General features: G+C 37.0%; 1 protein-coding gene across 1 annotated transcript; it reads right to left on the bottom strand.

Annotated features, from left to right (window-relative positions):
• Positions 1-14,860: 14,860 nt before the first annotated feature.
• Positions 14,861-17,400, bottom strand: LOC130727966 (protein ALP1-like). Its single transcript, XM_057579280.1, has 2 exons — positions 17,255-17,400; positions 14,861-16,665 (listed from the first exon to the last, which is right to left on the bottom strand). The coding sequence occupies exon 2, from the start codon at positions 16,645-16,647 to the stop codon at positions 15,595-15,597; it is 1,053 nt and encodes a 350-aa protein (XP_057435263.1). The 5' UTR covers positions 16,648-16,665; positions 17,255-17,400; the 3' UTR covers positions 14,861-15,594.
• Positions 17,401-17,657: the final 257 nt, after the last annotated feature.

Genomic DNA, 17,657 nt, shown 5'->3' with positions numbered 1-17,657 from the left:
GCGAATGGAGATTCAACCTCGACAACTTGGCTGCAAATGGGTTTGATCTCCGTCCTGAAGTCCAAGCTCAAGGTTGGGGAAACTACTTCAATCGACTTCGAGGACCGGTGTATGAGAAGCTAGTAAAGGAATTCTGGAAGCACGCTGATTGTGATGACACTCAGGTGGTTTCTTACATACTGGGTAGGAAGATCATCATCACGGAGAAGTCATTCGTGAATCTGCTAGGTGCAGAAACTGCTCATGGGTATCGGTTCTCACTGACGGAATCGAAGCTGAAACCCAGAACCAAGGACATCGTCAACAAGGCCCTATACACCACCTTCAAACCGGGCAAGACGAGTTACAAGGTGATGGACCTTCACCCCAAACTGAGAATCTGGCACAAGATCCTGCTCAACTGCATCAATCAACGACCAAAGGGCAGTTCTCCAGACTACATCAACTTCAATCAGAAGGCGATGCTGTTCTTCATTCAAGACAAGGAGAAGATCTGCCTTCCCTACTTCCTGTTCTCCTATTTGAAGGAATGCATCCGGAAGTCTCGCACCACCTCCTCCATCAAGTCAGCCATCAAATATATCCCTTTTGGGAGGCTGCTCTCAGACTTTCTGATTGAAAGCAACTTGGTGCAAGATTTGATCGATGCTGGTTGCACAGAGGACTTGAGTACAATTGTCAGCGATGTCTTCACCGCCAACTCTCTGAAGAAGATGGGCTTAGTCCAGAAGAAGATTGCTCCTGCTCATGAGGACACATCTTCTGAGATCAGAGGAAGAAGAATGCCTCTGAATGACTACCCTCTGTGGACTCAAGCAGACCATCCTGAAGCCATCAGATGCTATGTTGAAGACCTCAAGGCTCAAGGATTCGAGATTGACCTTGATGATTTTGTCAGCAGACTTCCACCAGCTCCAGAGTTTCCTTCTCCTCCCAAGAAGAAAACCAAGAGGAAGATGGTTCTGGACGAATCCTCAGAGGAATCTGATGTCCCTCTGGTCAAGAAGGCGAAGAGCAAGCCTGATGATGATGATGGTGATGATAGTGAGGATGGTCCTCCAAAGAAGAAGCAGAAGAAAGTCAGAATTGTGGTGAAGCCTACTCGGGTGGAACCAGCTGCTGCAGAGGTCAGAAGGACTGAACCTCCTGCCAGAGTGACTCGATCATCAGCCCATACAAGTAAGCCTGCACTTACCTCTGATGATGATTTGAATTTCCTTGATGCACTCCCAATTTCTGCCTTACTCCAACACTCTTCAAATCCCCTCACTCCTATTCCTGAAACCCAACCAGCTGCACAAACCACCTCTCCACCACATTCCCCAAGATCTTCATTCTTTGAACCTTCTCCTACTGAAGCACCACTCTGGAATTTGCTTCAGAACCAACCCTCTAGGTCAGAAGATCCAACCTCTCTCCTTACCATTCCATACGACCCATTACCTTCTGAACCCATCATCCAAAACCAACCAGAACCCAAGCCAACAGAACCACAACCCAGAACGTCTGATCACTCTGCTCCCAGAGCATCAGCACGTCCTGCTGTCAGAACCACGGATACAGACTCTTCATCAGCCTTCACACCTGTATCCTTCCCCATCAATGTGATTGACTCTCCTCCCTCCAATACCTCTGAATCACTTAGAAAATTCATGGAGGTTAGGAAAGAGAAGGTATCTGCCTTGGAAGAATATTACCTTACATGTCCAAGCCCTAGGCAATATCCTGGCCCTAGACCTGACCGTCTAGTTGACCCAGATGACCCTATCGTGGCCAATCCTATCCAAGAGGCAGACCCCTTAGTCCAACAGGCTCACCCTGTCCCTGACCAACAAGAGCCAATTCAACCAGACCCTGAACCTGAACAATCAGTATCTAACCAATCCTCTGTTAGATCACCTCACCCTCTGGTTGAAACTTCAGACCCTCACCGTGGAACCTCTGAACCCAATGCTCCCATAATTAACATTGGTTCTCCACAAGGTGCCTCTGAAGCTCATAGCAGCAATCACCCAGCCTCTCCTGCACCCAACCTCTCCATCATTCCCTATACTCACCTTCAACCCACATCTCTCTCTGAGTGCATCAATATTTTCAATCATGAAGCCTCCTTAAGGCTCCGCAATGTGCACGGTCAGACTGACCTCAGTGAGAATGCTGAAAATGTGGCTGATGAGTGGAACAATTTGAGCACTTGGCTGGTGGCTCAGTTTCCCGTTATGCTGCAGCTCCTGCATGCAGAGGGAAGTCAGAGCATTGAGGCTGCAAAGCAAAGGTTTGCTAGGAGGGTGGCTCTTCATGAACTCGAACAGAGAACCAAGCTTCTTGAAGCCATTGAAGAAGCCAAGAGACAGAAAGAACAAGAAGAAGAAGCTGCCCGTCAAGCAGCAGCTCAGGCTGAACAAGCCAGACTTGAGGCAGAACGTCTTGAAGCTGAGGCTGAGGCAGAGCGACTTGCACCAGTTCTGTTTACTCCTGCTGCTTCTGCTTCCATTCCAGAACCTCAAGCTGCTCAGAACGTTCCTTCCCGCTCTACTCCGACAAGCTCATCCAGACTCGACATCATGGAACAACGTCTTGACACTCATGAATCCATGCTGATTGAGATGAAGCACATGATGATGGAACTTCAGCGCCGTACTGACAAATCTTAGTCTTTTAGGATCTCTTCTTTTTCTTCCTTTTTTTTTTATTTAACGTTGTTTTATTTAAACTCTGTTTATTTACTTCTTTTAATTTGTTCATTTGTGATTCTATATGCATATATCTATATATATTTGTGTCACATATGTTTGCAAAACCTGTTTTATTCATAATTGTTCTATGTTTACATCATAATTCTTTCCATCATACATGATTCCCTATATCTAGAATGGAGGATCCTTCCTCATTCTTCTGCATTCTTGGCGCTGCTCCACTCTTTCTTTCTCCAGACGATCCAGTGTATACTCTATGGTGCCGAGTTTGATGCTCAGCTCATCTCTCTCCAGACTATCTTCTGTCGTCTTGAGTCTCTTTTCCACAGTCTCCTTCTCTTCCAGCAGATTCAGCTCCCGCTGGCAAAGCTCCTGAATCTCTTCCACGAAGCAGATGAACTCCTTCAGATCTTTCTCCATCTCTGGACCAAGATCTTCTTCCAGCAGTGTCTTCGTCAGCTCTTGTATGGTCTTTGTACCATCGGGATGCCTAATATTGAGGAACATATCTTCCTCAAACGCCTTCCTTCTGAGCTCTTCCAATGCCATTCTGTATGATGCCATTTTTTTTCTGAATATTATTCGAGGTGTGAAGCTTACCTTTCTCTCCAACGTTTTTATAGGCTTCACTTTCTCTCTGAAAGTTAATGCTCTTACAGTTTCTCGAGGTTAAGTACTTGGTAACTGACCCTTCTATTTACTCACTTGACCGGTGGTAAACGTTCATCCCTTGCATTAACTCTTCTACTTATTATCGCCTCACTCTGATTCTTACATCGTCTTCATTTTCTTTAAACTTAGACCTTCTCTAAGGGGGAGTACCTTGTACTTCACGCTAAGTTTTTCACACCCCAAGCTTTTTGCTTATGACAAAAAGGGGGAGTAAACCCAGTTTTTGATGTGTAAGATGTGTTAGTGTGACTTAATTTTCTTTTGGAGATTTTAAGAGTTCCACCTTCATGACCATAGATGTGTCACTGGGCAAATACAAGGAATACATTTCACTTCTTCTGAAGTGATTCTACGTTGACTCTGATACCCAAGACTCTGATACCTTGTCCATGACTCTGATCACTTATGCGCTCTGATTATTCGTTTTTCATCTATGTCATAAGCTTTTCACTCTGAACTCTTATATGATTTAGCTCAGAATCTAGACTTTACTAACGTTTTCATCAAGTATTAGATTCAGGGGGAGCTAAGCTCAGAATCAAGCAGTGACTTGAATTCAGAATGAGCAAGATAAACTATTCACATCAGGATAAGTCTTATTCTATTTCTCTAAACTCTGAGTGAATTCAGTTTAATGGTTAAGAATTGTTCATCAAAAATCTTAGTTTTGTCATCATCAAAAAGGGGGAGATTGTAAGATCAAGTTTTGATCTAGTAGTACAACTCTATGTTTTGATGATTACAAGTTAACCTTTTGATATGAACAATTGTGGTACTCTAACGTGTTTTTCTGAGTGTGCTATTTACAGGCTCTGACCTCAACTCAATCTCACACAAATCAGAAGCACTATGTATAAAGGGTAACCCAAGCAACGCTTTCGCATTCACCATGTTCAGTATGAACAGTGGAAAAGCTTCAGAAGTTCTGAAGTTATACAAACTCTGATGTGGACTCAGTCGCTAGAAGCTCTGAAGATCCAGAAGTTCTGACAACCAAGAAACACTGAAGGTTCAGATGTTCTGATGGTGTAGAAGACTCTGAAGATCCAGAAGCTGAATAGTGGAAACTCTGAAGTCCAGAAGCAAGAAACTCTGAAGGCCATGTTCTTCCCTCTGAGTTCAGAATCAGAAGATACAATGGTCAGAGGATCTGTGCTTTCCCTCTGACTCTGATCAACCGGCTTCACAAGATCCAATACGAAGCATTCCTCTGATCAGAAGTCTCCTAGGTTAAAAGGTCAAGTCGCTATCCAAGTACAAAAGCAAGTGTACCTTCCTGACGACCTACCTAACGTTCTCAGCCACAGCAGAAGATGGATTTTCCAGAACTGCCCTCCAACGGTAGCATTCCCATGCAACGCTCAACCCTAATCCTTGGAGTATATATAGAGGCTGAAGATTGAAAGAAGCGGTTAGAAGAAAAGAGAAGTGAATACACGCGCAAGATATTCAAAATATTCTAAGCTTTCTTTCATCTTGTAATTTATTTAGTTTACACTCAGCTTATTCAGAAGCAAACCCTTGTAAACACCAACCTCAAACAGTTGTTTGATTTTCCTTTAGGAGATCAAGGTTGATCGGATCCTAGAGAAGACTAAGAGAGTGAATCTTAGTGTGAGCTAAGTCAGTGTAATTGTTAGTCACTTGTAGGTTTCAAGTGCAGTTGTAACTCTTACCTGATTAGTGGATTGCCTTCATTCTAAGAAGGAAGAAATCACCTTAACGGGTGGACTGGAGTAGCTTGAGTGATTTATCAAGTGAACCAGGATAAAATCCTTGTGTGCTTTTCTATCTCTATCTTTTGCACTTAGTTCTCGAAAAGATTTGTTAAAATCTTTAAGGTGGTAGTTTTGTACTGAAAACGTTATTCAAACCCCCCCTTTCTACCGTTTTTCATACCTTCAATATTTTCTTAATTAAACATTTATCCTTAATTAATTTAGAAAAAACATTAATCCTTAATCTTATGTTCCTCTTCTCTCTTACACCAGATCCAAAACCCATTCTGAAATCCATTTTTCATTCCTCATCTTCAAACCTTCATGCCACCCAGCCACCATCAATCCAAAACCTGCAGTCAAGACCCCACGAGTCCACCAGCCACAACAACCACCGTCCCCTCCTTCCTCCACCTCCAACACCACTATCTTCTTCCCTCTCATCACCACCACTAGATCTGCCATAACCGAACCACCAAACAAATTCCTTCTTCCATCCACCATATCTTCATCTTCTCCATCTCTAGTACTGAGTAACCCATCTTCTTTGTTGCATCAATCTCGCGGCTGCTGTCACACCGATCTTGCTCGAGCACAAAGATGTAAGGACAAGAAACCCAGATATGAGAAGAGGAAACCCAGATCTGGGTTTCGACCTGCGAAAAGATGAAGAGTTCACGCTGGTCCAGAACTTGATTCATCCACTACCTTCACTTGCAGACAACTTCACTAGATGTGTCATCCTTGCCCCACCAATCTTCATCTTTCCCTGAAGCTTAAGAAAGTTTTAAATCTTGTGCGCAATTTGGTTTCTAACTTGTAAAGATTCAGTTTTTGTTTTTGAAATATTGTGTGGTGGAGTTCAGAATTGAGATCTCATTGTGGGTTATGTATGTTTTGAATTTGGGTTTTGTGTATTGGACATCGAGTTTCTACCCAGAATTTGTGCCATCGGAAGTTTCAAGTGAAGGTTGAGTGGTGATGGTTCAGTGTGACCGGAGAGGAGGTTGGGGGAGGGAGGGTGGATGATGATGAATATTGAAGATGAAGGTAGATGAAGATGGTGATGAAGATGATGGAGGGTTTAATTTAGTGATTAGGTTATTAGGTATTTAATTTAGTAAAACTTTCATTAACTAATTAACTAATAAATATATATTATGAATTAAATTTAATTCGAAATACCTGATAAACCCACTATAACAGGTAAAAAGTGCATGGTGCAATTATGCACAAGTTTTTAGAGAACCATAATAAATTTGTTCTTGGGAAAGAGCCACTTTAATGGTTTTATGTTATATTCTAAGAGCATCTCCAATGCTAGTTCTTATTTCTTAGTTCTTAGCACTATTCATGTGAGCCCGTATTGCCACATGTGTTTAAGCAACTCTCAAGTAATTTTGCTCCAACTATGAGTTCTTAGTTCTTAGTTCTTAGTTCTTACTACTATTCATTTGGTCCCACCAACCACATTATTTATACTTTTTTTTTTCCATAAAGTAATAAAACAAAACTCATAAAGTAATAAAGTAATTTGGATGAGAGAGAAATAATTAATATTTTAAGCTAAGAACTCAAAAAGCAAAACATCTTATATAAGAACTGAGTTCTTATTTTTTAAGAACTAAGGAGTCCATGTCAGCACCTCCAATGGTAAAGTTCTTAGTTCTTAGTTCTTAACTCCAAAATAAGAACTAAGAACCTTGCATTGGAGATGCTCTAACATGAGAAAGGCAAAATCCGAGTCCGACCCGACTTGTTGTCATCCGTACAAATAAGGGTGGTGACATTGAAGAAAAGGTGGGGATTTTTAGGGAAGAAGTGAAAACCTTGGTTTTGGAAGAGAAGAGAATCAAAATTCATCTCAGAATGTGCATAGGAAACTTTGTTTTTGAACACTTCGGATTGTTTGAAATGTTAATTTTGCTTTTTCTAGACTTTTATGGGTTTCTTTCTTGGTTTCTGGGTTTCATGTGAGTGATGAAAATGAAGGTTATCTAAGAACATGAAAATTTCAAAAAAAAAAAGAACATGAAGAACACTTAAAAATAAGACTAAAAATAAGGGTACAAAAACATACTTAATCAACAATAATATTATCTTCTATTATTAGATATTTAAGAGAGCTGATGCCAATAGCACACACGACACCTCAATACATGTAATTTCGAAATTCAAAATCAATGTTAAAAAGCTAATTAAACATGATCTGCATTCTGCAACATATAAGCATCTAAGCATATCCCAATGTATTACATTCTTGATCTTATTTTGGCTGCTCTTGCATATCGAGCACTTGAAGGCAGAGGAAGTTCAGGTCGAGGATATGGAGGCAGACGAGCATCTGAGGCTTCTCCGAGTTGATAATGATCAGGATGTGTGTCAAGAAGATGCTTGGCTAATTCTGCGTTTGTCTTGAACACAGCTACACACAAAGTGCAACGACGAGGCCGGGCAGATTGAGGACTAGTAGCAAAGCTGTCCATGGAATTGCAGAGTTGGTTGATAAAGATTGATCAGGTTGTGTGTTAAGATGAGGAACTGAAATGAAGTGAAGTGAAGAAGTAAATGAAGTGAAGGGGTAAATGAAGTGAAGAAAGGGAGGGAGAGGATATATGGAAAGAAAGCAGAGAGAAAAGCAATGTGATAGTATTTTGTTTGTGGTTGAGTTAGGCAATGTCTCACTGTGGGTTGCAGGGGGGTTTTAAAGAGCAAGATCAGCCTATAACACACACATATTCATACTGTTGCTCTTCAACAATATTAGTGGGGGAAATAAACTTGGCTATACATACATACATGTTGATGTTGATCTCGATACAATTAATATTAGAGGCATATATGCATTAACACCACCATAACTAAGTTGGTGCTGCTTTTTGAGGGGTCAAGCCAATGCCTATCACATGACGATGACTATGAAATTTCAGAGGGATAGTGATCAATCATACTAAAATTAAAATCAGACCCACCTTTTTGCTCTCAACTGCCCAAACAAGCCAAATCTTTGATTCCCTCACTTTTTTGTTTTCTTCTCTCAATACTATGATAGGTCTGTTTTCTCCCTCAATCTTTGACCTTGAATTCAACCAAACGCTCCCACCCAACCTTCAATTTCTTTCTTATTTTGCTGTATATTGACGTCCTTCCACCTAAGCGTGTTTCATTTCTACACTAAGTGGGGCTCATTCCTTGAACTTGTTCATTTTTGAATTCGGTAGTACAAAGTTGTACTCTCACGTTCGTTCTTATGACAACAGGTAGTACATGAGTGGAGTACACCTAAAGCTTAGAAGTACTAAGTTCGAGACTATATAATCAACAAATACAACCATTATAATCATAATGCAGGAATATTTATTGAAGCGTGTCATAGTAAAGATGATGCCTACTTAAAAAAAATGATTCTACCTTGCGGAAAATGTAACTCACCTGAAAAATGTAACTCCTGGGTTATGCTGAAACATATTCTGTACCAATCCTGGGTGCTTAAACTTGATTGGTTCACCTTGGGATAATGACCTGCCTAATTGATTCCTCATGTAAAATTAAACTTCACACCTGCTGTGAAGATTTGAATATGAACATATATTATATTTGAAAAATATGTCATCTCTTATGCAGTATTTTTTTTCTTCTTCCAACAATAATGGTGAATGTGGTAATTGTTTGTTGAAGACTTTTGATGGTTGTCTTTATTTTTTATTCCAAACTTTCATTGTTTAATCTTGTAATGTGATGTTATATAATTCAAATTAATTTTTATTCCTCCATTGATTTTAATATGTATAACATCTTCAAAAAACCAAAATTCAATCCACTCTAAATTGATAAAAAATAAATTAGATGGGATTTAAAAAAATTAAACCGATTAGATGGTAAAGTAATAAAACTGAAGTAATTAAATCGAACAAATTTTTCTGTCAAAACCGAACTAACTATAATGTATTTGATTCAGTTCGATTTGATCAGATTCGATGATTGGATCGTACCTGCTTACACCGCACTATATTTAGCAGTACTATATACATAAAAATGACATATAATGTTAAACTTGTTTTTTTTTTTTCGAAAACTTGTTGCCATCTTTTACTTAATTAATGCGTGACAATAGGTAATAAAAAATAATGACTTATACGGTGAAAATTATATTGCAATCTTTTTTTTTTGAACTTATATTGCAATCTTCAATCTTTACTTTATTGAAACAAAATTAGTATATCAATGTAGAAAATATGCTATTCTTCCTAAGAAAGGTTTGCTACTTATTTATAATTTATAAAAATAACAGTCTATTTAGTAATACGATTTTAATAGGTAATAAAAAAAATTGCAATCTAAAATTTAAATATCTTATAATTATAAATCATATATAAGACTATTGTAAAGCATGATCTTGTTAAGATGTACGAAGGTTGGAATAATTAAGACATGCATACAAAAAATTAGTTCTATGAATTGAAACAATTTGTTTCATATAAAATTTCAAAATCATGAACCAACAAAGATCAAACGTGAATGCTAGAGTTCAAGCCGAAAATGTTATAATGAAACGTGTGCAAAAATAATTAGAGCACGAGTTAGTTTTGAATGAGAGTTAACAAAGGCTCCTTATTAATTTAGTAACTGAAATTACATAGGTTCCTAAAGTATTCCTAATTAAATATAGAGAAAAATTAAGCATAGGTTCCTAAAGTATTAATCCTAATTAATGATAAAGAAAAATTAAGCATTACTCTTGATCTTATTTTTTTCCTTCCCTTTTTGATTCTGCTTCCGCTTGCTTTTTCTTTTCCCTTTTCATCTGGAGGGAGGAGCATTAAGATCCATCATATGATTAGAAGCATCTGCAGCATATCCAATTTGTTTATTATCATGTTTGTCAACCCAATGCTGGGCTAATTCCCTTGGAGTTGTAAACCGTTGCTGACATGATGTACAATAAGAAGCATCTGCAGCATTTCGAATTTGTTGAGGATCATGTTTGTCAACCCAATGCTGGGCTAACTCCCTTGGAGTTGTACACCATTGTTGACATACTGTACAGCGAGGCATGATGAACACTTCGTAGGCCTGTATGTAATAAGCAAAGAAAATTACCAAGTTAATTAAAGTTTTGGAAGCTAGAAATTAAGTTGGATTGTTATGGTTTAGTAGTTCACATATACAAAATATATATACAAGTGACAATATGTTTATATAGTTGAGCGAATGATACAACTCCAATATGAGTTTTAAATTCAACAAGATCGCAGGAAATTAAGTATGCTTTGACAGCTATTTTGAATTTTTGAAAGAGATTTTATAGAATTTGAAAATAGTATTTTTTTAGATTTTTTTTATAGTAAAAGAAAGTATCTTACAACTTGTTGCGTTTTATTTTATTATTATCATTATAATAAAGAAAGTACCAAGCCACAGTTTCTAAATCAAGGGTGCAGCTACAGGAAAGAAAAAAACGAAAGTGAAAGAGAGAGGGATTGAATGGTGTTATTTCTCATGATCTCCAAATTTTAAGGTTAAGATATTCATACTTAGAAAAATAGAAGAATTTATAACATTGTATTAGATAATAGGCAAAGACTTCAAACAATAATTTAGCTAAATCCATTATCAGCTTGACAAAGTACATAAACATATATAAAATAATAATAATAATAATAACGATAGGAAGACGGTTATACAAATTCACAAATACAGAAGCATCCTAGAATGAAATTCACATAAACTCACAAGTTCACATATTAGGACAAGCAATAAAATCATGTAAAGCAATAGAGTTTAATTTTTATGCACCGACGGTGTAAAGTTTTTTTACACCATCAACCAATCAGATTTTAAAGATGTGAAAAAATCTCTATTTTTATTTAATTTCATTAATTGACGTGACACACCCTTGAAATCTGATTGGTTGACGGTGTAAAAAAACTTTACACCGTCGGTGCATCAAACTTTTTCTCAAAGCAATAAGACTTACTTAGATGACGCAAAGATAATCACAATTTTTAAGTGATCACTCTACTGCTTTTTTTTCTTTCACTCTCTACCACTAAACTCTGTTTATTTATAACCGATTACTTAGGGTTACTCTAGAGTTTCTTGTTCCCTACTCCGTTAAGATTTTATTTTACTTTATTATGAGCTGAGATCGATTTGATAGATTTCTTTTTAGATTTAAATTATCTTCAAACATTATGATGAAACGCGACCAAATTTGCTCTCTAGAATGTTCTAAGTATTATCTCCTTATTTTTCTAATTATTATTTTCTAGAATATTTTCATAATAATATCTTGATTAAATTCCGATCCAAAATCTTCCTAATTATCATCTTCTATAAATTTCCAAATTATTATCTTTTGAGCTATCTCGATTTCAAAAAAAAATAAGTTATCTTCTATAACTTTCTGATGATTACTTTTGAATTTAATTTTTTTTCTTACATGTATCCTTTTCGAAATCAAACGTGTTCACCCCGTAACAACCACATCATAATGAGGCTAAGTCTCGCGGTAAAGATTTTTTCCATCCACAAGACTCAAGCTCGAGACACAATGTACCACTTGAACCAACCAATCATTGACATTATTTTCAAATTTTGATTGACGTTTCCAATTTTTTTTTTGATTTCCAATTTTTATTATTTCAAATTTCAAGTTAATTCTTAATTTTAGAGTTTTATAATTTTCCTCTTGTAAAAAAAATTTAGAATTTTATATGTTAATATGCGATTTTACTTTATTATGAGATGAGATTTAATAATATTTTTTAAAAAATTTAAATTATCTTCAACCTTTATATGAATGTTCTAAATATTATATCCTTATTTTTCTAATTATTATTTTCAAGAATATTTTCCTAATCATTATCTTGATTAACAACTTCCAAAATCTACTTGATTTTCTTCTAATTTCCTAATAATGGTTCGTTCAAAAAAAATACGAATAATTGTCTTATATAAATTTCTAAATTATTATCTTTTCAGTTCTCTTCTAGAATTTCCTGATAATCACTTTTGAATTATTTTAACTAAATCATTATCATATTGTTTTTCTAGCCGAGAATATCGAGGCTAACACTCTTGGCAAATTTTTTTGCATCCACAAGACTCGAACCCGAAACTTTACTTAAGAGGAATTATCACTTGAACCAACCACTCGTTAGCATTATTTTCAAATATTGATTGGCGTTTCCAAAATTATTTAATATTTAAATTTCCAATTTTAAATTATCTATTCTTAAATTTTGAATTTTAATTATTATTATTTTTATGTTATTATTGCTCTTCATTGTTGATTTAAAATTTGTAACCATTTATTATTATTATTATTATTATTAGTATGAGTGGTGAGTTTCTTTTGGGTGCACACGAGTTGAGTTGGTTGGAATTTTAGCTTAAATAGATTCTCGAACCAATTAAAATTGTTTGGGTTGGGTTAGGTCGGATATATTAAATTTTCACCTTCGAACTCAAACTAAACTAACCTGATGATGTTCGGTTGGATTCGGTGATCGGGTCACTATTAAAATTAAAAAAAAAGTAAAACATATTAAAATCACCCAAAATTTATAATAAGCACCACATGATAAAAATTGGTAATGAGTATCACGTAATGAGTACCGCATGACACAAAATCTGTTTTGTACCGCATGACTTTTATCAACATAACTAATTTCTTTAGTTGTATAAATAAATTATAATTTATTTTAAAAATAATTATTATGAAAAAGCAATAAAAACTAATTGACATGTGAATTAGATGTTCAAAGAAGATGTCAAATCCCGTAAAAATCCATATTGGATTATTAGGAAGAAGTTGTACATAAACCCTAATTATCTCAATTTTACTTTTGATAAGCCAAAATGGAAGTATAATGAGTGCCCTAACCCAAAATAAATATAAGCATGGAAAAGTGGGTTAGATTGAGTCCATCTTTTTTTTTTGACGGAAAAAAAATTTGCATTAAAATAAGAAGGCCATAACATCCAACCGAATACAAGAGTTAAAACACAAAGGAAAATCCTCAACCCAAACTTCGTCTCTAAAAGACCCGAATACTTAGCAATGGTGTGAGCCAACCTTATTTGCATCTCTATACATATGACTAAAAGAAATAGCAGTAAACAAAGAGACTAAACTTCTAATTTTTTCCACAAGTGGAGATAAATATGAATTAAGCTGCAACTGGTATTCAATAGCTACATCCGACTCAATGTTCAGCATAAGGAAACCATGCTCCAAAGCCAATTGCATGCCACGAAACACAGCCATCGCTTCCGCAAAATCAACACCCAAGTCGTGATCACAAGCCAACGAAGCTGCCAAGGAGACATCTCCAACATGATCCCGGATCACAATACCATTCCGCCAACTGTGCTGAACCAGAGCAACGTCCACATTCAACTTAGCATAACCACCCTCTGGAGGTTTCCAACGCTTCTCATTAGCTGGAGGTTGATCAGACACCGTTGGAGTGATGGCCGCACGAGCCTCCTGGAAGTCTCTAAGATCCCTCAACGCCACCAGAGCAGCAGATCGTGAAACTAGCATGGGATTTCACCCGATAAAGATGAGTGTTGAAAAAAAAAATGTTGTGTGTTGCTAGTATTTTATGGTAATATCTAATTGATGTTAAATATATGACATAAGATCAGGTTTAGCCTTTTAACAATTAAATCATGATAAGAGGCAATTTTACTGTTACTTGGTTAAGTTATTTAGACCATCCAGTAATAAATCCTATATATATATATATATATATATATATATTTGCTCTCAGGTTCCCTCTTTTCCTGAGATGCACGCTCCATTTCTTCCTGCCATGCCTGCATCTTAATATATCAAATTTACGAGGTGGCCTTGTAATGAGTGGCCACAAGTTGTTTGAATGAATGGGAGAGTTGAAGCGGTTTATCAGCCCACAATCCATTGGAAAAAGAGAGATTATAAGGAGCAGCAGCATTGTCGGAGAACACGGCGGAAAGGAGATGAGAGAAGAAAGTGGTGAGGTCGTGGACGGAGTCAAATTGCTCAAAAAGAGGTTAAACATATTAGAAATTTAATATGAATTCATTCATGTTACTTCACCAAATAACATGAGCTTTTGGCTTTTCTGGACATGGTATGCACAAGAGCCTCTATGACACTTATTAAAGAAATCAAACAAAAAGGCACTAATTAATTGTTTATTATTGTTATGCTATACTGCTATACTTGGAGGAAAAGAAAACTTGGTAAGAAAATAGACTACTTTCTTCTCAATAGTCTGTGTTCAAACCAGAATTACTTGATTTGCCTCTTCTGGTGACTTTTTTGCGCGTAACACAAACTAGCTTCCACATCTAGCAGTTCTTGATTTAAAGATAAACATTCAACCTGATAACAGCCGTTGCCAGAAAAAATTCAATAGATCTTTATTTTTGAATAGTAATCACTATCAGCCTTCTGATTCAAAAAGAAATAAGTATCTATTTTACTGTGTACCTCGAGAAGTTCCACTTTCTGCTCAAGCTCTGGGGCCTTTGCTGTCCTTTCTTATTTAACCTTGATGTCCATAACAGCTGTCCATTAAAACAGATGTAAAGGGGAATCATAATAGCCATGAAATGAAAGAACTCAAGTCCAATATTTCAATAAAGTTCACTAATTTAAGCTCAATTAAGTCTGAACACCAACATAGAACCCACCTTTGTCAACCTGCAATGAGGAATTGGGAGTCAGTTATTCTTTGCCTTCTCCATTCTCCATTCCTTTCCTTATATCCTTCCTCAGCATATCTTCTGTTTCTATCTTTCTCTCTTGATTTTGATCTCTGCAGTGGCAACCTTGGCAGACATTGGGGTCTCTGCTGCTATCAACATACTCTCTGCCTTTGCTATCTTGCTGCCTTTGCTCTGCTCAGGATCCAATCCATCACTAAAAAATGGTACATCACTGGGAATTTTGTGCAGGAATTTGTGAGCCTCAATTTAAGGACTTACCATACCTGCCTCAACTGGGTGCCCCAAGCATCCCTCAAATACTGGTCTGTCATAGTTGTTTGGTCCTTCTTGCTCTCCATCAGAAACCTTAATATTATGTCCCTCTTTAACATTCTGAAAATCAGAGCAACCATACCCATCCATATTTGTAAAAAGAAAAACTAGAGAGAAAATAAATTGAATTGAATTTTGTTACTGATATTCTAACTGAATACAAGAGGTGCTCACTTAATATATATATATAGAGAGAGAGAGAGAGCGAGAGAAGCTTGCACAACAAGCTGAATACAGAAACTAATTCTAACTATCAGTTCGACAAAACAATTAAACAGTTACAAAGAGCAAATGACTCAGCAACTAACATAGGTAACATCCAACTGGCACCATAACTAACTAACTAACTCTATTTTTCTAATAGTTCCCTCAAACTCAAGGTGGGTGAAAAAGAGTAATCTTGTTGACCACATTGTGTTTGTCCCTTAGAGCTTCAAAGAAGTTGGAGATAGTGCCTTAGTGAAAATATCAGATCAAGTACAACTTGCTAAATATTCAGCAATTTTATCCCTAGCCTTTTTTGCACTTTTTGATGTCAAATCTGCAATCTGAGGCAACAATTCATCATCCATTAGATGGAACTTCAGGCTAGGGTCTATTTCGTCACCATTCATCTCGCAAATGTTGTGTAAGACACAACAAACCCCAAGGGTAAGATATAACTCTTTGGGTTTGACATCTATAAGCTGTAGGATTGACCACCTCCCTTTTAGCCTTGAAAATGCTTCTTTTGCAACCTCCTGAATCTTGAAGATCTTGTCATTCAGTGTATGTTGAGGTAAAGTGCGGGGCCGAGGGTAAGGCGTCAAAAGCCAATCCAACAAAGGGCATCCTGAAGTCCCAACGATCCACATCCCTCTTAAATCCCGAATCCCTGTATTAACCATTTCATAAAGCTTTGACCGCACCAATACGTCATCATCAGACATTGAGCCAGGAGAACCGGCTGCAAAATCAATAAACAACCCTTGGGGATTAACAACACCTTGAAGTAATGTTGAATGTGCAGTAAATATGTTCTTGGACGATGGCCTGTTGAGAAAAACTTCAGCAGGAGCAAGGGAGGTGGAAGGATTAGAGCGATGAGCATTCATGTTCAGGGGAACATGAATGGTGTGCATCGACCCGACAACATGAGGAATCCCAGAAATAAGGTGAAAATCAGCCGTATTCTTGGTCAAGTCAACAATGTCAGGCCAACTCAGATACATTGGTAGCATCACCTTCCATATGGCATCACAAACAGCTACACAACGTTTGCGGCAACTTTCTGGTGACGAACCAAACTTCACGGCCAGGTTAGCAAAATTCTCCCGTGTTGCAACCCTCAAAAGACAAATTGCAACTTTCTTCTCAGGGTCCTTGAGTTCTGATTTCAGCATGTCACATATCAGATTGAAAGTGGACCTCCTCATCCTGAATGTTTGTTTGAACTTTGTTTCAGAATAGTCATCCCACCATGACCCAGATCCAGCCCCACCAACAGCAGCAGAAGTTCCTTCACCAGCGCGAGCAGCACTTGCCATATTCTTCCTCTGTGAAAACTGGAACAAAGTTAGGTGGGGAATAAAGATGAATTAATGGGCTATATATAGAGTCATACATGTTGATGTCCATACATTAGAGACACAGATGCATCAACTAAGCAAATTACCGATCTTGTACTGAAATTCTGACTTGTTCTTTCCAATTCCAATTGTAACAAAAAAAAAATCTGACTCAAAAATATAACAGGACATTATTTTTGTATCCTCTGATCATCATGAAATGAATGGAGAAAACGTGAATTCCAAAAGTGCTAGAAACTATTATTCTTGGAAAAAATTTACTTGTAATTGGCAGGGAGGGAATGGATTTAAAAATAATTCATAGATAGAAGGAAATATTACAGATTGTGAATTAGCCCCTCAAGTATTCCGCTCTGAGCAAAGCTAACTCATTGTAAAATAAAATGACAAAGCAGCAGGAATGAAATAAAATTACAACGTTGGGTTCACCTACAAAACTACTCATACTGTGCACATATGGCATACAAAATTAGCTTTGATCCTCCAAAGCAAGCAACATGAACAAAATGGGTAGAACTGAAATTGATAATTTTTAAAAAGGTGAAATATTGATTACATATCATACCTCAACCAAGCAAGCAAATTCAGTCAGCACCCTAACTCTGAGCTCACCGAATGATTGTGGAAGGAAGGGGTATGCACAAGGTGCAGAAAGGGAACTTGATCCTCCAATGCCTCTCACATGAAAATATTGATGAAATTTCAGAGTGATAGTGATCAATCATACTAAAATTTAAATTAGACCCACCTTTTTGCTCTTAACAGCCCAAACAAGCAAATACTCTGATTCCCTCACTTTTTTGTTTTCTTCTCTCAATACCACCTTGAATTCAACCAAACCCACCGTACCCCTTCAATTTCTTTCTTATTTTGCTGCATATTGACGTCCTTCCACCTAAGGGTGTTTCATTTCTACATTTTGGGAAGTCCATTTACTACATGCTTAGTTAGGTGGGGATCATTTCTTT

This window comes from Lotus japonicus, chromosome 1 (assembly GCF_012489685.1).
Source record: "Lotus japonicus ecotype B-129 chromosome 1, LjGifu_v1.2".
NCBI classification, from domain to species: domain Eukaryota; kingdom Viridiplantae; phylum Streptophyta; class Magnoliopsida; order Fabales; family Fabaceae; genus Lotus; species Lotus japonicus.
Note: the sequence above shows the minus strand (reverse complement) of the source record. Positions and strands in the feature narration are given on the sequence as shown.